The 21,663-nt window shown below is 40.8% G+C and overlaps 1 protein-coding gene across 11 annotated transcripts in view; it reads left to right on the forward strand.

Moving 5' to 3' along the window:
- SEMA6D (semaphorin 6D) overlaps window positions 1-11,395 on the forward strand; it is a 215,749-nt gene extending 204,354 nt beyond the window's left edge. For 6 of the 11 annotated variants that reach the window (XM_050309335.1, XM_050309336.1, XM_050309338.1 and 3 more), the window contains 10 exons: window positions 220-437; window positions 546-677; window positions 870-1,025; window positions 1,109-1,282; window positions 2,002-2,142; window positions 2,244-2,321; window positions 3,127-3,218; window positions 3,563-3,619; window positions 5,418-5,585; window positions 7,689-11,395. In XM_050309335.1, the coding sequence (XP_050165292.1) occupies window positions 220-437; window positions 546-677; window positions 870-1,025; window positions 1,109-1,282; window positions 2,002-2,142; window positions 2,244-2,321; window positions 3,127-3,218; window positions 3,563-3,619; window positions 5,418-5,585; window positions 7,689-8,992 (2,520 nt within the window). In that variant the 3' untranslated portion in view covers window positions 8,993-11,395. The remainder of the gene's footprint in view (window positions 1-219; window positions 438-545; window positions 678-869; window positions 1,026-1,108; window positions 1,283-2,001; window positions 2,143-2,243; window positions 2,322-3,126; window positions 3,219-3,562; window positions 3,620-5,417; window positions 5,586-7,688) is intronic. The other 5 variants (XM_050309340.1, XM_050309341.1, XM_050309342.1 and 2 more) reach the window with 5 other exon arrangements.
- Window positions 11,396-21,663: the final 10,268 nt, after the last annotated feature.

The following is a 21,663-nucleotide window of genomic DNA, read 5'->3' on the forward strand; positions in this document are numbered from 1 at the left end:
GGGACAAGCTGTGAAGATGCATTTGCTTTGTGATACATTAAGATGCCTGTGCACTATGAGATGAACATCATTTGCTTTCATCTTTTCTGTGCAGATAAATGACAGCTTCCTGTTAACAAAATTATCTTTGCTGTTTTATTAACAGCTCAGAAACAAGCACTGTTTTCTTTGCATCTCTCAAGCCTTCCTCCCTTTTCCTTTCTTTTTTGCCCTTGACAGGCTGTGTATTCCCGTGTGGCACGCATATGCAAAAATGACATGGGGGGATCCCAAAGGGTCCTGGAGAAACATTGGACATCCTTTCTCAAAGCTCGGCTCAACTGCTCAGTTCCTGGGGATTCATTCTTCTACTTTGATGTTCTGCAGTCTATCACAGACATAATAGAAATCAATGGAGTGCCCACAGTTGTCGGTGTATTCACCACACAGCTTAACAGGTGAGAGATGAGCAACTTTACATCAAAGGTACTGCTCTGGTTCTCTCTTACACTGAGATTGCTGCCATTGTAGTCTGAGTTCTTGCAACTGTTTTTCTAATTTTACAGCATCCCTGGTTCAGCAGTGTGTGCTTTCAGCATGGATGACATTGAGAAAGTCTTCAAAGGGAGATTTAAAGAACAAAAGACTCCTGACTCTGTTTGGACAGCTGTACCTGAAGACAAAGTACCAAAGCCAAGGTAAAAGGTTTTTACTCATGATGTCATAACACTGTCCTTGTAAAGAGCTACCTTAAATCAGCTGCACTCTGGAGTGCCAAAAGCAAACCCAAAGCAGAACTTGACACTTCAGCCATAAGGATGCTCATTAGCTGTCTGCCTTCTCTCATTAACCAAAATACCAAGAGGAAAACAATGTTCTTCTCATTTCAGACCTGGCTGCTGTGCAAAACATGGCCTAGCAGAGGCTTACAAAACCTCCATTGATTTCCCAGACGAAACACTCGCCTTCATCAAATCTCATCCTTTGATGGATTCAGCTGTTCCCTCAGTCACTGAGGAGCCTTGGTTTACCAAAACACGTGTCAGGTATGACATTGTTCAAAAATAACACATGTGAAAAGGAAAACAAGAAAACTTGCTGTTAATGATATGCCTTTTGGTCTTGCTAGATACAGATTGACAGCAATAGCTGTAGATCACGCTGCTGGACCCTACCAGAACTACACAGTCATATTTGTTGGCTCTGAAGCAGGAGTAGTACTTAAAATCTTGGCAAAGACCAGGCCCTTTTCTTTGAATGACAGCGTATTACTGGAAGAGATTGAAGCGTATAATCATGCAAAGTGAGTATTACCAGAACATCTAAGCTTTTCATCTAGTAGTTGGTACCTAGCTAAAAAAGATTATGGTAAGCGCAAGCCAGCTCATTATCACCAACATCACCACTTGTTTGTCATTTCATCATGTTCCTCGTGTTGAATAACCTGAAAATATTTGGTGACTTGCCATTTTGCATGGGTTGAATGAACAACCTAATTCCACTCCAGTGACGTCAGTGACACAGTCTAATTCTCCCACAAGTACTTCTGAAACGTCAGAAGTATCTGCTGATGTTAAATAATCTGAGCTTATCTTGAGGGGTTGCTCAAGAGTGACCAACAGGGTATAAACTACGTCTGATCATTTTAAACTCACTTATTCTGGCACAAAGAATTTGGGAATAGAAATGTTCCAATTAGACTCTCCAGGCATCCAATACAGGACTCCTTTTCTGCTCTGTCAAGATATTTATGCTGACTGAGAGAACAAAGAAAATGGATTTAGATTTTTTTTTTTTTTAGTTCAGCGAATTTGTCACCTAAATGTAAATAGCAACCAGAAGGTGGCATTTGATAACCCATAGGTTTGTTTTGAGATCACTCAGCAAAGACTAGTAGGTTACATTTGTATATATAAAAAGTCTGGTTTCAGTATCTACACAGACAATAAATAAATATAATATTTACTGCACAAGGTTCTACAGTCAGTAAAGCAATGGCCTCCCATTATTTTTGCTGAACAGGTGTAATGGAGAGAGCGAAGAGGACAGAAGAGTCATTTCCCTTCAGCTGGACAGAGACCACCATGCTCTGTTCGTGGCCTTCTCCAGCTGCGTCATTAGAATTCCTCTGAGTCGGTGTGAGCGTCATGGATCATGTAAAAAGTATGGCTACATTCCTGAATTCCCCCTTAAAGGAAGGGCATCAACATCTCTTGGGAAGGAAGTAAAAAATGCGTGATTTTTTGGGGTTTTTCTCTTGCAAGGGCATGTATTGCTTCACGGGACCCGTACTGTGGCTGGTTAGACCATGAGACTTGTGGAAGAGTGACACCAGGCATGTTGTAAGTACTCCTTTTCAAATAAGCCCAGCATCTCTACATATGCTTTACAGACCCCATGAGCTCATATCCTGTGCCTCTTCCCTTGCACACAGTTAATAAATCTCCCTTTTTTTAAAGATGTTTTTTCAGTACACTGTATATGTAAGGGAACAGAATGCTTAAGTCTGGCCTAATTCTGCAACCTTTGGGTGAAGACTTGCTTTCAGTGGGAGTTTTACATGTACAGGAGGACAAGCAGAGCTGTAGGAAGAGCAGTTGGAAGCAGGAAGGCAGCCTGCAAACCTGAGCAGCTCAGAGGGGAGAGCACAGAGTATCCCCTCCCAGGCATGCTCAGGGCCAGGGCACAGCCAATTGCAAATATGAAAGCACAGGATTCACAGTGGGAAGAGTAAGGTTGTGCCTCTGTGCTGGAGCTGGGGTGATATATATGCATACCAAAAGGCATTTTGCACAAATCAAGTCTGTAATATATGGTGCATTAGCAGCTGTATCTTAAAAAGAGGCCTTTGTAGCAGGCCAGTGCAAAGTTTAACTAGTATAATTGGACGGTTGTATCTAAACCCAAGAGCATGCCCGATGGAGAAGACATGATGCAGTTGCTGAAAAAAAGGAATTTTTTTTTTTTTTCTATTTCCTGGCATAAGCACACACACAGAGTTTTAAAGCCTGGGCTATAACTAACTTGTGCATTTTGTGCAATTCTTTCGGCCGTACCCTGGCCATTAGATATGTTTCTATTTGTTCCTTCCAGGGGAAAAAAAATAAAAATCTCCATTTGTATCCTTACTAATACTGTTAATTGCAGGTTCTCTTTGTTTGTTTCATACAACCACAGCACTGGAGGATACGTACAAGATGTCGAGTACGGCAACACGGCACAGCTTGGGGACTGCCATGGTAAGGCACAGTCGATGCTGCTCCTCTGTAGTGTCTCACTGTAGTCTGTGGCCACACCTCACTGTGGATGTTAAATTTCTGATGAGCTTTTCAGTAACATGATGAACACATCACCTGGTGTTACTGTGAATGTTCACAAAGCTGAGTTTTTTGGTCCTGGGTGGCAGAGTTTTTGTCTTTCCTTCACCAGTTTACAACTATTTGGGGTCTACGGCAAAGTATTGAAGAATTTATTTTTTGTAACCAGTAATATTTTAGTTTTTATTTTCCATTACTCAGGTTTGAGATCTTTTGCTTTCTTTTTGTTACTTTTTACTGATTACTTGTTCCTTTAATTCTTTTAGAAATTTTGCCTACTACAGCTACACCAGATTACAAAATATTTGGCGACCCAACATCTGGTTAGTTTTTTTTAATTTTTTTGAATTAATGACCTTTACTTTCCTTCAGTTCAGCATTTTCAGCCCTTTTTTCCTTCCTTTTGCACAGTTGGCAGTCCTCCATTTTTGTGCTTTTACTCATGTTCCCACTGATGGTAAAGATAGTCAGACTCTTCTCACTCAGCACTTCACCCTGTGTAGCCGCATGTTAACAGCTCATTATTTATTGAGCCATCTTTTATTAAAGAGCCTGATTAACATAGATGACATCTTCACTGCACGAAGTCCACTAAGCTTTACTCTTTATCCCCAGCCATGCGTTTGTGAATGCCCCTATTGGTCATCTCTAGTAGATGAATGGCAGAACTTCCATCATCTTCCTCCTTACCTCTCCTCTTTTCCTTCTTTCCCAGCAAGCTTTTTGCTCAAATACACATTTTCTAAAATGTGTATTTCTATATTTTTTAAATGCTTTAAGTAGTTTATGCTAATGGCAAAAAATTTAACATCACAAACTGTGTAGCTGAATGAGAACTTGTGTAGACAAAAGTGGCTTAGAAAAAACATTGTGCATTGTTGTCAGATGGACTTTCACATCCTTTTCTCCTCCAGTGACTTTTCTAATAGTGTTTTCACTGTCAGCCTCTGGTGTTCAGGGACACCCAGTGCTCCTCTGTTGAACTCAAGAGCAGAACCTGTGTTGACTTCAACAGGAGCAAGTCTCCGCCCTTATTTTCCAGTCTTTGCTTCTGGAACTTGGGTCTTTGCTTTCAAACCAAGGGCACGCTTCTGACTGACAAATACGAAAATAATCCATTTGTATGTTAAATTTGTAAGAGTGAAAAAGGAACATTATTTTGCGGTTTGGTTTCTGACATTTTCACTTCTGTAACCTGACAAAAAGTTTGAGACAAATGTCTTCCAGATCAGTTTACTCATAATGCAAGTTAGAGACTCACTTAGGAAAGCAGAACAAAACCGTGTTACACGCAAATGCTGCCTGGCTTCATGAGTGTTTACTGACTGAATTTTCAAAGTGATATTTTATGACACAGATAGAACTGAACCTTATTTTCAAGTCCTGAATGAGTGTGCTTTTGAAGTACATTTCTCAAGTCCGATCTTGAGCCATGGACCTTCGTACCTAAACTTACTGTGACAGTGAACACGAAACACTTGAGTGTTCAAACCAGACTGTGAATTGTAAGCCCAGTTTGATGTGTTTCCTGCTCCTGTGCATTTTCATGTAGGCTGTGGTGGTTCTGTTCAGCAAATGTACTACAGAGAGCCAGAATCTATGCAACATTATTCCTTAAAAACCATTACAAAACAGAGGTTAAAAACATTCCTTTTATCCCCACCTGCAGAAATAGCTCATTCAGCAGTTCCTGGTATACCATAATAGCAATAATGGAGCTGATCTGGTTTCTCAGGCGTAACCTGTCATGAGTGTATATCTTTCCAAGTAACTTCTTTTTTTTTTTTTTTTGATGTTTAAAAGGCAGCCAAGTATGTTGTCTCCAATGAATAATACAGCAATTAAGTAGACTAAGTTGTTGCTTTTCACCCCCACAGTTGCTTACTTTAACTTTTGCACTGCTTTCATGTTTGACTTCTCTGGCTTTTTGGTTAGCAGCTGTTGATGTTTAAATGTACTGTTTTCATACATAAAGTTTTGAAGTGATTGATTTTAATCAACCATCTGTACTTCTGCAGAGCGTAGGGGGGTCACATTTTCTAACTCCCATTAAATACTGTCTCCAGTTATAGCTTAGATGTGCCATGAAACACATTAATAAAAATCTGTTTGCCACCACAGACATGAAGTTCTCCTCAGCTTCCATTACCACAATGGCAAGTATCCCAGTTATATCACCTAAAGTGATTGGTTCCTGGAAACCTAAAGTGACTGGCTCTCGGAAATTTGTAGTTCAAGATGACCCAAACACTTCTGATTATTCTGATCCATTATCAGGTGTCCCAAAGGGTAAGGCCTTACCAGGGAATACATTGCAGCTGAATGGAAACCTGATAGTCTCAGCATTGCCTAAGGTTTAAATGTAACAACCATGATTGTTGGGCTATATTTTACACCCATTTCCTGTGAATATGCAGACAGTGCAATCATGTTTTTCATACATACTTATCCTATGGACAAAGTGCTGCTTAGAGATTATAATGAGAAACACAGATAATAAACTCAGCCTTTTATTCCTGGGATGTTTCAAAACTCCCATTGAAATCAGTGGGAGTTCTGGATGCATTAAAAAACATTACCTTCAAGACTTGCCTGCACCTCTGTTTGTTGTTTTCAAACCAGTCTAGTTTGGTTAAGACTATTAGTCTTCATGAATGGTTGCTTACGTTTGGGTTTTTTCATTTGAGATTTTTCCTTTGGGTTTGAGGTGGGGGGGAAACAGAAAACGAATCGGAGCTCAGTGACAGATCCATGTGTTAAATGGGGTGTATCCCAAACTCTGCTTGCCTGGAGCATGTTTCTGAAGAACATGGGTCAGAGTAAGAATGTGCAGAATTTTTATTCTCTGGATATGAGCATCAGTTTACAGATGGTCTCAGTACATATTGAGACACGCAGAGATTTTAAGCTGAACACAAAAAGAAACCTATTCTGCCTGTAGTTCATCCTTCTGTTCACTTAGCTAAGTGAACCTCTGATTAGGCTGTTATGGCAACAGAGACTTTAATTGAGTAGAACTATTGCAGTCAACCACAGAATCAAGAAGCTTCCAATCCCATAACCAAAACTTAACAAAATTCTCCATCAGTGCACAGTACAGTGAGGTGACAGACATGTTTGCACAATTCTGTATTTACTGAAAAATCTCACCAGCCAAAAACCATTTGTGTTTTATTACCATTCACCAAAACATATCAGGTTTCCTATCAGCCATTATGGCAGTGCATTTGTCATTTTAATTTGTTGCAGCTATTTTCCGTTTTGCTTTAAGTTTTTATTATCATTTGCTCTTGGTTCTGAATCACATTTTGTGTCATAGCTATTAGTGAACTTTACTCATTTTTTCCTTCTTCTTCTGCACAGTGCCATTAAAACCTGTAACCCTGAACATTAACCATGTTCAAAGGCCTTGCCTCTAACAAAAAGTGAATCTGTTCCTTCCCTCTTGCTCTTTCATTCTAACATCTCTTGGGATAGCAGCAGAATTACTTTCATTAAAAACTAACATTGTCTTAGCTGCAAGATGTCTGTGGTTGCTTTAAAAAAATCTCAAAAAACCAAAGGGAGCTTGTTAATACACAAATAAAAAAATTAATCAAATATTCAACTTCTTAGTCTAAGCTAAAAGTTTCTAAATTTTAACATTCTCTAATAACTTACCCTGCAAGTTGGTTTTTTTTATTGTTATGTAAGTATTTATGTTCATTATTGGCTTAAAAAAGAAAAAAAAAATTAGTGCTCTAACAGAATCACATGATCCTCAACTTAAAAACTTCTACATGAATATAGTGCCAGGTGTGCACTACAGGGCCAGCAACATGGGGGTGGAGTAGGTCACAAGTTTTGCACCGTGTTACATTAGCATGGTTATAACAATGCAGTATGTACTTTGTACATTTTTACACAACATTTGCATAATCCTGTCTCTCCTTTGATACTGATTTATGAGTTGGGCAGAAAAGAGAGAGAGAAATCCATCCATGAGTTATTAATTGCTGTCTGGCCCAGTAGGACCTTCTAACCTCAATTTTCCAGCAGAAATCATTAATGTTAATAACATAAGGCCCCTATTTGTGAGCCTTAAAGGAAATTTGGGGACAGGCTAAACAAAACATAAGGAGAGAGAAGCTTCGACAAGAATTTCTTATTATCAAAGCAAATAGTCAGTCTTCATTTAGACTGGTCAATGCTCACACAGTCATTTTTATTTATAAAATTATTTGCATTCACCAGTGGTGTGAATTGCAGGATCCTACTGCGTTACACCAACACTACACCCAGAGCACTTACAAACACTGAGCAGACACTTCCCTGAGGGAGGCTGTTGTCTTCTGCTGAAATATGTCAGTATGAATACCTGTAGATTGATGATATACTGCCTGTCTTTTGCAGGTGTAAGGTGGGAAGTACAATCAGGAGAGTCCAACCAAATGGTACATATGAATGTCCTAATCACTTGTGTCTTTGCCGCTTTTGTCCTGGGAGCCTTTATTGCGGGAGTGGCCGTTTACTGTTACCGGGATATATTTGTACGGAAATCCAGAAAAATACACAAAGATGCAGAATCAGCTCAGTCCTGCACAGACTCCAGTGGGAGCTTTGCCAAACTGAACGGGCTGTTTGATAGTCCTGTCAAGGAATATCAGCAGAACATTGATTCACCCAAACTGTACACCAACCTGCTGACTAGCAGAAAGGAGTTGCCTCCAAACGGTGATACGAAGTCCATGATGATGGACCACAGGGGACAGCCTCCAGAATTAGCTGCACTTCCAACTCCTGAATCTACACCAGTTCTTCAACAAAAGACTCTGCAGGCTATGAAAAGTCAGTCGGACAAAGCTCATGGTAACCTCAATGCTTCACGAAAGGAAACCCCACTAAAAAGCCCTCAGTTTTTTCCTTCCAGTCCTCCACCCCACTCCCCTCTAAGTCATGGACATATTCCCAGTGCTATTGTTCTACCCAACGCTACCCATGATTACAATACATCTTTCTCAAATTCTAATGCGCACAAGGCAGACAAAAAGATGCAACATATTGATCATCCACTTACAAAACCATCCAGCAAAAGAGACCACAGGAGATCTGTTGATTCCAGGAACACCCTGAATGATTTTCTGAAACACTTAAATGAAACTACTAATAATCCCAAAGCAATTATGGGAGATATTCAAGTGGCCCACCAGACTTTAATGCTGGATCCAATGGGCAATATGTCTGAGATCCCACCTAAGGTTCCCAACAGGGAGGCGTCTTTATACTCTCCTCCATCGACTCTTCCAAGAAACAGTCCCACAAAACGAGTGGACGTTCCCACCACCCCCGCAGTACCAATGACCTCTTTGGAAAGGCAGAGAGGTTATCACAAAAATTCTTCACAAAGGCACTCGATATCTGCCCTTCCTAAAAACTTAAACTCACCAAATGGTGTTTTGTTATCCAGACAGCCAAGTATTAATCGTGGGGGCTACATGACCCCCACGGCAGGCACAAAGATGGACTACATGCAAGGGACGCCTGTCAGTGTTCACCTCCAGCCTTCCTTGTCCAGGCAAAGCAGTTACACGAGCAACGGCACCCTTCCTCGTACAGGAATAAAGAGGACACCCTCCTTAAAACCCGACGTGCCACCAAAACCCTCATTCGTTCCTCAGACAACTTCAGTCAGACCACTGAACAAATACAGTTACTAGGACATGTCTGTGCTAAAATGAGTGTGGCATTGACCTGTACAGGTTGTGAGATGATGTTGTGGTAGACACGTAAGACAGAGACTTGCTTGTTATTAAGGAGAACAAAGTGGCCAAAGAAACTGTCTTTACTTCAGCAACATCTGTGTCTTGCCACGTTTAGCTGTAGCAAGACTTCATGTACTTGCTACGAGCAAACACAAAAGAACAAAGGAAAGTGCTGGTCATTACATTTCTTTTGTTTGGAGCTAAGGAGACATGTAGCACAATGGGGTGGGGGCTACATTACTGTTCTAAATAGCTAAAAACAGTTATTGGGGAAAAATCAGTAAGCAAATACTTGAAAAATGGGTTCCATTTTAGACTGCCATTAAGTGTGGTCATTCCCATTAAATGTGAACATTTTACTATGTATGCATTCACCTTGCCTCTTGCACAAATGTCAGAAAATGGTAATGTCTCAATGAATAGCTGGGTTAATAATCAATTTGCTGGAATTCAGTCTCTGGCCCAACTGTAGCATTTTTTTTTTTTTTTTTCTCTCCGTGTGTGTGGCATTTTGTTTTTGCCACAGATAAGCTGTGCGTGTGTGTGGATGTGCGTGTGTACTGTACACACTAGGATGTACTTAGATTCCCATTGCATCTTTTATGCTATGGAATTGTTTACATTGAGCATGACTGAACAAACAGATGACTCTGCCTTCTGCAGCCCGTTGGGTTCAGTTTGGAGCCAGCTAAGGATGAACTGCGCATCTCTGACAGCCTCCTGAGCGGTAACGCCCCGATGAAACAGTCACCCGGTGAAAGAGTGCAGATATGTTTAATTCTTCATAACTCTGTTATGCTGCTATTGATTCAGAGCTGTGCATTTCAAATCTAGTGTTTTGGGCTGGAATGGGGGAGTTTTACTGTGTTTCCACAGTGCCTCCATCCAATACCTGGCCACTGTGAACTCGAGCCCCTGTACTTCTCACTGAGGGCAGCTACTAATCAATTCACTTGGCAAACGCCTGTGTAACTGGAGAAGGTTACATTTTTGTTGCATTTAATTATGCCCTACACGCTGATAGACTCTTGTCAGTAAAAAAGAAGAAACATTAATTGGCCTGGCAGAAGCAGTCTGTGAAAACTCAACAGTAGTGCAATCAATTTGTTTTTGTTGTGTAAAGTAAGGTTTGTTTTTTTCCAAAGTCATGCAGGTAATGACAATATTCTGTAAATATTATGTGTGAGTTTACCTGAATCTGTGCATTTTGTGCCTTATTCATGCAAATGATAAAAGTACTAAAAAAAAAAAAAATTTAAATCTGTCAAGTGTTCTCACTATAGCACATATCTCCCGAGTGCCAGTTGTAAAACCTCTCAACAGCACCCAAAAAAAAAGGATAAAAAGCAAGAATAATTAATGGTAACTAAAGGCAGCCTACAATCCAAGAAGACAGCAGCATTAAATCACCTTACCATGATAAACATTCCACTCCAGCTCTCTGAAGGATCAAACAGTTATAATGTGAAATCAAATGAGGTTTCTAGGGTAATGGAACACCTGCTAAAGTTGTGTAAGCTATTTAGTAGGGTTTACAGTATCCACTTGCAGCTGATGTTCAACACAGATGGCTATTTTAGCTTGCAAACTACACACTACCACATTGTTTATTGAACATAACTATAGAAATAACCATGGCAGAGGAATATTCATGAATTAGTGGGACAAATAACTGCAATGGGTTTCAGAGACGGTGGAGATTTATATTATGTGTTCAAAGGGGAGAAAAGGTTAGTCACTAAAAACTGGATCTCTGTTACAGAACAAAGAATAAAGGATAGAAGTAGTCATTTCTTCTTGTAAGGCTGTAAGGGGCATTTATTTCCTGAGACCTCTGGATCCAAAAATCAATGATCTCTCTTCCTAAACACTTCTGTCTTGCAACTAAAACACTACAGATTAATAACTATTAAAATGTACTCCATTGTCAAAAGACACAAACTGATCCGAATTCACTTTACAAATATTAATACAGACTTGTGTGACCCGAAAGATAAATGTATGTGAACCCTGATAACCTCCTGTAACATTGTGCTGCCTTGTAGATGGTAATGTGAGTTCTCTCAGTATTTATGTTGAAATTTCTAACATTCAACCTAGTCCTTATTCTGTTAATTTAATAATAAAAGATGCTTTATCCATTTGTGCAAAGGTAAACGCAGATTGTATCTTTTTTAATGGTACGGCATAAAAAAAGTAACCCTTAAATGAAGCTGCTCTATACTATAGAGTACTTTAACATGTATAGATATCTTGTAAACTTGTATTGTGGATGTGTAAATAATACGTTCTTTGGGTTTTTAACACCGCATGTAAAGTCAAAATAAAATATTCCAATGTACCGAGAGTGTAATATCATTATTGGTGCAGCATTATTGGTTTTAGGTGTGTGGTTGGGATTACAACAGAGGAAAATCTCTACTTGCCTTCAGTAGCTCAGTGAGGAAGGCACGGAGCCCTCCAGCCGCTCATCGGCCGTACGGGAATTGCGGAGGTGGAAGTGACGCACGCCGGAGCCCTTCGTTTTCCCTGCAGCCACGCACTGATGTGTGTGTTCCTGGGGAGCAGGGAGGGGCTGTAGGTGACTTTCAGCCTCCTGAGGTAAAGTAACCAGTGTGCAGTGGCAGAGCCCAGTACAGAGCCAGGGCTGCCCACATGGCACACCAGCACATTGCACTGAATTTGAAAATGTGTCCTGTATGCCCACATGAAGCCTGTATTGAAGCTTGATTCACATTTCACCTGGGCAAACCTTTCTCATTAAGGTAAAAAACCACCAATTTTGTGCAAATACAGCACAGTTTTGTAAGAAGGTAGTGTGTTCCTTCTAAAATGTAGACTACAAAAGACAGAGCTAATTACTGGTAAAATTAATTGCAGACCCACATAGCAGGACATTCCTACATACTTATTAATGCTTAATAATTGAAATTCACATTTCAGGCAGACAGTAAAGCCCAGCAGAAAAATATATGCTGTATATTTAGTAGTGCCAACATCACACATGATTTTAAAATAAGATAATTTAGTATCAGAAAACAACTATAATGTACTCTTTTAATTAAAAGTTGATTTTAGATAATGGATAAAAATTATTTTTATGACATTATGCTGTCAAGGTATTAATACTTTAAAATTGCTACCCATGTTTTAACAGTACAATGGCACCTAGTTTTATCTTACTAAAAAAAAAAAAAAACCATTTCTAAAGTAAAAAAAGCATTGTGCTAAAAAAAAAAAAAAAAAAAAAAAGGCCAAAAAGTCTCCCAAACCTATAATCACTCAATATGTATTTTTCTGGTGCCAAAGAAAATTTATATTTCTTTTATTGGTGTATTGTATTTTTTCTCTGGATGTCTTTATATATGAAATGAAGCATCAAAGACATACAGCTGTTGTATGCTGCAAGCCTGTGCTGCTTTTCCACTTAAAATTAATGATGTCTTTGACACCAAAGTGTCAGCCAGTGTGGCTAAAGGTGTCCCTTCCATGGAGGGGCTGTAGCATTTGAAGCGCACACCTACTTGAGACATTTTCAGTCAGGCATTAAAAGTCTTGAGAAAATTACAAATTGCTATTTTAGTGACATAAAAATGTGCATCTGCAACACAAATCCTGGGGTATTTTTTTTTGTTCAGAAAATGTCTGTATTTTATCTAAAATATGCTAAGTGACCATTTTCCAGAATTATGTGTTTTGGTCTATAATGAACCAGCCTTCCCTTAACCAGAGGGCTGCAGTGGCTGGATGGGGGTGACCAGATCATCATCATCATCTCTCCAGACATCCTCTGCTGAGTTCAAAGGTGGGTGAAAACACACAAGAGTCTATGAAAACAAATATTTATCATTTTTTAGAAAAATAAGTACAAAAAACCTCTCCCTTTATTAACAGAGAGGGAATATGGCAGGCAATGGCTAAGCAGACATACCAGCAGCTTCTAAACTTTGTCTCCAATGATGATTTCAAAACAGCCACCTACAGACGCCCCATCTGGAAGGGAACTGCAGCAATAAGGAAAACTTGGGAAGAAAAGAACACAGGTTCAGTTTTTCTCCTCCAGTGCTCTCTTGGGTCAGTTGGTTGGGTTTAAGCATCCTAAAGTCTCCCTTGAAGAACAATCCATGGCCACAGCTGATGAGCACACAAAGGGTGCTTGATACAGGCGGGCAGGATCATCCTGGCAAGGGCAGGGCCCAGGGCCCAGAGCACAGAGCTGGCCTCAGCACCCAGGGCTGCTGTGGGCATGGAGCAGCAGAGGTGAGGCTGCTGCTCATCTCTGGCTTGCTTTGCTTTTGGTAGAAAAAAATAATTTTGAAGAGAATACAAAAGGGCTGCAGGCCCACACTAGTGAGATGATTGCAAGAAAACCAATTTGTAAAGCTGTGAGTAGTTATCTCTATGACTGTGCTGCCAGCACAAACCTATGGCCTTTTAAATTGGGGTCTTAAAGTAATCAGAGTAGTTAGAAAAATCAGGATGCCTCTGTCTTAGTGCTGTCTTGCTAATGACTCACTCTGTGACCCTGGGAAGATTATGCAGGGTTTATGCAGTAAATGGCTCCTCAGAATTCGGTGTTCTTAGTGCAGTTGGACTGTCTGTAGTGTTTTCCACTTAATGTTTCCTTCTCTCTCTGTGATTCTGAGTACCAGCAAGGACATCTTGCAGGTAAATAAAGGGAAGGAGAAATACCTTCCCATCTGGGAAAGGTTAGTATTTGCAGGAGCAGGGAGGAGTTGGTTGGTATTTCCCCAGGTGCCTATTAATTTCATGGCATGGAAAAATATTTTTTAAAAATTGATCACGACAAAATACCTCATAAATGCAGCATCTGGACCTCAGCTAGGATGTGCAAGCTTTTCATATAAAAAGCAGTACCAGGAGACCAACGTACCAAGACTGCACTTGTTGTTCAAATGTCATCATATCACATATAAAAGAGCAAGAAACCAAAGGATTTGGGAGAAAAAAACCCTACATTAAATATTTAATTATATTGAGCTTTGCTCAGAGAAGTAAAGATTCTACTTTTTATTTAATCCTACTGAAGTTCAGCTGGTGTGAGGGCCTGACTCTGGACCAGCCATTGCTGCCTGCTTGCAAACATTTTTGTAGGCATATTGAGTTGACCAGACACACATCTGAAATTATAATCTGTGCTGAACTCTCAACTGAGAAACTGTTTCTACTATGCCTGAAATGAAATTTATTGGAAGCTCTGATTTTATTAGTGTGTTCTGAATTCATCTGATGGCCTGATTTATGGCCTGCTCACTTGCTTTTTTCCTACAGTCACTAATAACTTTTCTGAGCTCTGCCCGTTAAAATTGTAACTAGATCCAAGTCTGTGTCCAAGTGAAGGCTGCTGACCAGAGTGGAGAGGCCAGAGTGTCACAATGTTTAGGTAAGGGTTGAGAATTCCTTGGGCTGCAGTGGTGACAGTGCATCCTCTCTATCAGACTGGTGCCTCTGCCATTCGTGTCAGCCAAGAAGATTGTTGCTCAGGCTCCTGCAATGCTTTAAAGGGTAGGGAAGGACAAGAAAATCTACCACATGGACAAGCTGTCCTGACCATTTTCAGGAATGATCCCCATTTGTCAACAAAAAAGGCAGTTTATGACTGAAAAACTTGAATAGCCAAAAAAAAAAAAAAAAAAAAATCCCAACCCCCAAACTGCACACACTTTGCCGTCCTTGTTTTGAGAATCAGAAGCTGTTTTTCCAGGTCACAGTCTCACTGGCTTGCACAAAATTGAGCAAAGAGTAGCAATTCTCAATGAAGGCCCTTCTGCAGGATCATACCTGGCTGTAATAGCTGTCTTGTAATTTTTTCCAGTAGCTGACCTTAACCATTGGCAGAGGCAGCCCATGAGCTCACTGGTTTGCTTCTGCAGCGGCATGACAGCCTTTAACATATGTCTGTTCCTGCACAGAAATGGACGGCTGCCTAGTAAGAGAAGAAAGGTGGCAATTGGCTTTTAATTTGGGTCACTTCAAGCACAGGGTTATTTCTCAAATCTTTGATTTACAATACTGGCCTCACATGAGGAAAAAATAATCAAAAGCAGATGAATCATAAAAGCAGTGCACAAGCTGGCTCCACCTTCCTTTTCAGTGCAATGAATATCCATCTGATTACTCTGATTTCCTCAGGAATACACGTTGGTCAATTAACAGCCTGAGATTTTTTTTTTTGTTGCGGGCTAATGGCAAATATTTATAATCAGGCCGTGCTGTATAACCACAAATGGTCATTAGTCACAGGTTATTGTGCCTGGCCAACGATTAGGTGAGAGAAAAGCACTTCCAGTATTAATGCTGCATGTGAGAATTGATTTCTGTGAAAGCTTGTGCGTGCAGCTCTGACATTCAGTCTCTGTCACCGTTAGCGCGGGTGAAATACTGACTCCATCGAAGGAGGTGGCAGAGCTGCATGGGGCCAGGCCTTCACCCTCAATCACTCAGACATTCCCTGAAAGCAAACGCTAAGGAGGTGTGAGCAAGGCCAAAGTAAAATGGGAAGCACATCTGCAGGAAAGCATTTGCTGCAACAGGACACAGCCCCAACGTCATCTCTGGCCATGTGTGTTTGGTCAAGGCTTCAGGGAAAGAAAAATGCCTCTGCAGGAATGGCATGCCATTTCTGGTGGCTGGAGAGTTTTCCAGCAGGTACTGCCATGGAAGTGAACTGGCTTGCTTAGGCCAGCTGACGTTTTGTGTGTGAAGTCCTCTTGCCATCTCTGGACCACAGTGTGTGTGACTGTAACTCTGCTTTTAAATTCACTAGAAAAGCTCAACTGGGACATAAGGTGCCAAATACCAAGCTCCCAGGCAGGAGAGAAAAGCCATATAAAGGTACCACAGAGCATATTGAGACTGTTGTAGGGGGCTGCTGGTGCTAACAGTAGCAGAAGAAAGTGCTTTGTGATGTTTGTTTCAATTCTACTGGTAGGCGTATCAAGATGTCAAAATCACAGAACGATTGAGGGTGGAAGGGACCTCTGGAGATCACCTGGTTCAAGATCCCTGTTCAAGCAGGGCCACCTGGACCCACTCAAACATTCAGGAAATCACTGATCTGACCCTGGACTGAATGACAGTAAATATGATTACTCACCCTTAAAACCCTTTCTGGGAGAACTTTCAGATTAAGAAGGTCTTCTTGCATAAAGGTGAAGTCCTCCTTCTACCCAGGCTGAGGGGAGTTTGAATATTCTATTTTTATTGCAGCACTTACTTGTCTTTGACAAGCACAGAGCGCACATCTCAAATAGTCCTTCACTGCTCAGATCCCGGAGGATATCTGCCGATCCTAATGCACAACGTACCACTCTCCATGGGAGTCTTTCATCTGAAGTGACATCATGATCAAAGGCGAGGTTATCCTGAGTGCAACACACTATGAGAAAGTCATGTGATGTTTCAGAGCTGCTTCATTACTAGGACAGATAGTTCAGAAAGCACTTGAAAATGACATTTTACTATACATGATATGTCCCATATTACAAGCATTCCTTGCTAGTTCCTGCTGCTTCACTTAAACTGCAGTATTTGGTAAAAGACTGGATTTGCTCTTCCACTCGAACAAAAACTCCAGGTAGAATTTTTCTCCATACTCTGAGGGAGAGAATATATCTCATGAGGCTCTAACTACAGAAGATATTCCAGGCCTGGAGGGACAAAATATCACGTAAGACACAAAGCAAGATCAGTTGCCAAAAATATACTTTTTGTCACATTTCAGAAGAAAATCATTTAGAAACCTATCATCTCAATTTGATGGCAGGAGGGAGGAGAATAAGTTTGTCCTGAAACTGGCTGACAGAATGGACAGCTTTATGATGTTGGCTTCTAATAAAATACTGCACAAATACCACCCAGCTAACAGTGTCAGCAGTTTCTATCTAAATCCAGTACTGGACCTCCTCCTTGTGTTCTCTGAAACATAGTTTAACTTATTCTGCACAGAACAATAACTAACTTGTCACGAAGCTGCACTTTGGTATTTTAGTACTCATTCGTTTTTCCACAGAGTCCTTCCAATGAAAGCTTCTCCCCTCCTGAACTGCTGCTTCATAGGATATTCCAGCCCCACTCCCCTTTGCTTCAGATACAAAGTCAAATCAGGATCAGAGGAGCTCAGCTTCAAAATGTCAGACTGCACCTTTTTTATGCAACCCAGTCTCACCTCCAAGCTTGCCACACAATGAATGACAAGACAGAACCTTCTCCAGGATGGTTCTCTATGAACTCCTCCCTATCGAGAATGAGCTTCTCCATCTCATCGAAGTAACTTGGGTGTTGACATTTGTACCTCTGAAAATTTCCCCAGTCTCCATCAAACACCCATAAGTAGCTTGTCCGTAACAGGGTCAGGTAGAGCAGTGGGGTGACAGACCCACATCAAACCAGGCATCTGAAAGCAAGTCTGGAAAACCAACAGAAACCAGCAGAAGATACATGTCTAAATACCACTCGTGCCTTTGAAAATCCCCTCAGCTGTCAGGCCTATTTAATCCTCACCCTCTGTTCAGACATTAACAAAGACGCCAGCTCTGATGTGCAACATTCACTCTGTAGACACGGGGAAGAACCATGGCACCTCTGGACAGCAGACCAAATCCCCTAATCCCAACTCAAAGAAGCTACAGACACCAGCCAGCTAATGCCTCTTGATGACAACAGGATTTCAGCCAATAACAACAGACCTACGAAGTCCCCAATACCTTATTTAAGTGTTTCCAAACTACCCAAAGGTACAGAACGTGTCTCCATTTTGGGGGTTACTTTCCTTGCTGGGTTCCTTTGCTGTTATGGTTGTTGTTTTAAAATAAAGCAGTTCTGAAATACTAATAAATCTGTGTGGATTTTTTTCCCCCTAAGATTATTACAAACGTTGACATTAAATGTACTAGCCTGAACTCAGTTTCTGTCTGATTTAATAAATTTATGCCAGCCAACCAGTAATTTTTTTTTTCATTAACCCTGGAGGTTAAATGGAAGTTTACTAAAATGGGAATATGTTAAATGAATAATTTCTCTTGGCTTCTTTCAGGAAGCCTCTCTCTTACCCCAATAATCAGTTCAGCTGCAAAGAGATCAATAAGGTCTTTCAATTCAATGAGTAGAAGGCATGCATTAAAAAGTTGGTAACAAACCTGATAGACTGGAGAAGATATTACAGCCTGTTATGGGTTTTTTTGACACTAAATCTATCTGCTAAAAATTCTCGAGAAAAGGTTACTGCCCATACACTAATATTGCCAAATGGCATAATTTGTTAGCTTGCTTGAGAAGATTTCCTGGCATTTATCCACAAACACAAGTCTTGTCTGTTAAATACTCATTACAGGAGAAAGCAGACTTTTAATCCTGAAACAAAATAGCTTTAGAAGTCAATCATTCTTGGGTCTTCCCATCCCCTAAATGGGCACACCAGGTTATCCTTGGTAAGACCACAAAATCCCCATTAAGGAGACTCTCAACCTAACAGCTCATGAGGCACAGTGTGTGCATTCCCAGATACGCTGCACACACCTCCTTGCCACTTTAGGTAGGAACCTGTCTCTTCATAGCAACTGTGTTTTGCTCACCTCAAGTGGTCAATGAAGACAGCTCAGCACGAGTTCTGCTCGTGAGCAAAAATTAAATTCATGGTGATGACATTAAGTCAGTTCCACTAAAGGACATGGAATAGTATAAAACCCTCCAGTTACATGTTGCATTCTCTTTCTGGCTGTAATTACACTAATAGTTTTAGATCATTAATAGAGCCATCATCACACTTCTATCAATCTCTTAAGCCAAACTTGCAGACTCAAAAGGAAAAGGAGTGAGTTGAACTCAGTGACAGCATCCGTAGCAGAGCAGCGGAGCTGTGCACTCCCAGCTGAGCAACCAGTGTTTACATTCAGCACAGGAGGCAGAGCTAATGTGTCAGGAGAATTTCATGCTGCAGAATCCTCTCCATGGATTTAAAACCCTCAGAGAGACAAAAGTCTTGGTTTACTCCCATGATATTTCAGTAGAACAGAAATCACCTGGCAGATTACTTTTGGTAATGTTTGGCAGGTCTCTGCCAACAGTGGTTCAGGTCTCATCCCAGTCCTGAGTTTTCCTCAGTGGCCCCATTTTATTCTTATTAAGTAAACAAGACTAGTACTCAGAAAAGTGCTCAAAGTAAAGCGCTTTATGTTAGGTGCCTGACTGAAATAAGCATTTCAATTAGATTCATTAAGTAAGTTATTACTTGTTAATTGAATCGCAACAGACTGCTAAGGATCACTTATTGAGGTCTAATAAGTATGTAAGAGTGAAATCTACTCTTCATGTAATTCCATCAGCAATAAACTAGTGTAATTAGCTTCTTACTAACAAACTTAAATTGTGGGGAATGTTGAGGCAGATAATTGGCACTTAGGAAGATACCTATAGTAAGTTAGTGCAGTATCAATTAACATACTTATGAAATGTCAGTTTAAACTCCAAACAAATAATTGATACCAATGGGCTTGGGTTACTTAGTTAAAAGCTATTTAAGTACTTAAACTTTCATATTCGAAAAGAAATTAAAACAAGTCCTCTCACTGCTCCTTTAAAAAAAATTATCTGCCTCATTTCCAGGTGTATAACCTATGAATTGCCTGCAATAACCACAGTAAGGACTGTGGTGTGCTGGCTATGCACACTAACACTTATGGGGAGTTCAAGGACCTGTTTGTCCAGGCTGCTGTCTGCTCAGGAGCCTGCTTGCTTCTGACCCCTCACTCCCTCGCAACCTCTGTGGATTATTTAGCAATGTTTTTTCACAAAATTGTGCTTCCAAAGGCATGTTAGTCCTCTGGGGTCCAGGTAATCTCTACTCCTTGCACTTCAGCAGATTCAACCACCACAGGACTTCACCCCATTTCCAGTTTGGTTAAATTAAGGTTCATACCTTACGACTGTGAAGTCTCATTTTATACACAGGGAATCTGACGCGCCAAAGTAGTAACTTTAGTCCAGAGATGATACAGAAAGATCAAAATAGCTCTGGAATCCATGCCTTCCTCAGGACTTAGTGCATATGATAGCTTTGTATGCCATTTGGACCAACCAATCAACCAACCTGAACTGATGGAACAAGGGAAACAGTAATTGTCTGCTCAGGGCAAGCAGCAACAGAATCAACCTTCATGCCTCTAGTCCTGTGATCTTATCACAGCCCTTCTCTTCCTCCAGACGTTCTGGAAAGTCTCTGCCTCTCTGTTAGAAAAGAGAATTGCTCTGCTCTCTCTTTGACTCAGTGTGCAGTTTGGCCAAAGGAAATGAAGCATTTTGCAGTGGCACAGAGTGTTTGGAGGACTTGTGTTTGTATTCAAAGCCTGAGCCGTCACACCCGATGGAGGCCTTGGGAGGAAGGTAAGAAACACTTCAGGGAGCAACTCCTGGTGGCAGAGGGGCTGGGCTGGAGCTTCAGTGAAGGTGTTTGCCTGCAGGGAAAGGGAGGCAGAGTCGTGGAGGTGGGATGGCAGCAGGGTGGAAGCCAGGCAGGAGAACTGAAGGACAGCAGGCAAGAGTCCCCACCTGGACACACCAGGGTGTGGGGCAGACAAGGTGAAGAGAAGGGGAATACCGGGCTGGAATCTGAGACTGGATGAGAAGGACAGGAGGGCCAGGAAGCAGGAGGCTACTGGCAAGGGTAGTACTTGCCATTTTAAGGGTATCTGTGCAAACCAATTTTAGAAACTTCTATTTTAAACCAGGTTCACCCCTCCCCTCCCCCCCAAAACACACACTGATCCATCATCTATTTAAAAAAATTGTCAGCGTATCCCTGTCAGCTAGAAGTGTGATTTTTTTTTTCAGCTATGCAAGCAAAAGCCCTAACACAGACAGAGCTACAATATGAGCAAAAGGGGAAAAAAAGTTTCTTTTTGCCAATACAGCTTCTTTTGCTCAGGCAACTGATATAAGTTATATTTTTGCAGGGTTTTTTCTTAGTGTAAGCTTCTGCACTCTGAGTGATTGCACTGTCAGTGCAGCTCTGCACTGGGTTCAAAAAAGGTGTCCAGAAGACCTTAAATTGTGTTGAGGAAAGGACAGCACCTAGCACTGTGAAATCCTGTCAGTGGCTGGAACTGATAGTTATGGACGCAATAAAAATACAAAATAATAATTAATTCCAAGCCCAGCATTCCCAGGTTCCAGAGTAATGGTAGCCAAATTTTGCTCACTTCCCCAGCCTTTCTAAGCAGCAACTTTAACCTACTGCAGCATTGCAGGTAATCAATGTCTTCTTAGAGTAAATCATATCCCAAAACTTAGAGCTGGCTCAGTGTCCAGAAGCTGAGAAGGACTTTTCTGTATGAATGGAACAAAACTTAAGCATCTAGGGGGAAAGGCAATCTCAAATTATAAATAATGCAGAAACTCCAACATACCTTTTAAAGCTTCAGTTCCCTTATAATTTAATGTTTGAAATGCTATGCTATTCCTTTGAAAGCCTTTTCTCTCTCCACTGCTGATGATGGTCCATCTTCCTAGACACTTGAATAATGTCTCTCTTCCTCTTGTAACATCTTCTTTGACTACTCCTCATGCATAGTAATGCTAATAACCTTGCAGCTTTCAGTGACATTTTTCTT

Source organism: Myiozetetes cayanensis, unplaced genomic scaffold, assembly GCF_022539395.1.
Source record: "Myiozetetes cayanensis isolate MyiCay16 unplaced genomic scaffold, myiCay2020 scf14, whole genome shotgun sequence".
Taxonomy (NCBI): domain Eukaryota; kingdom Metazoa; phylum Chordata; class Aves; order Passeriformes; family Tyrannidae; genus Myiozetetes; species Myiozetetes cayanensis.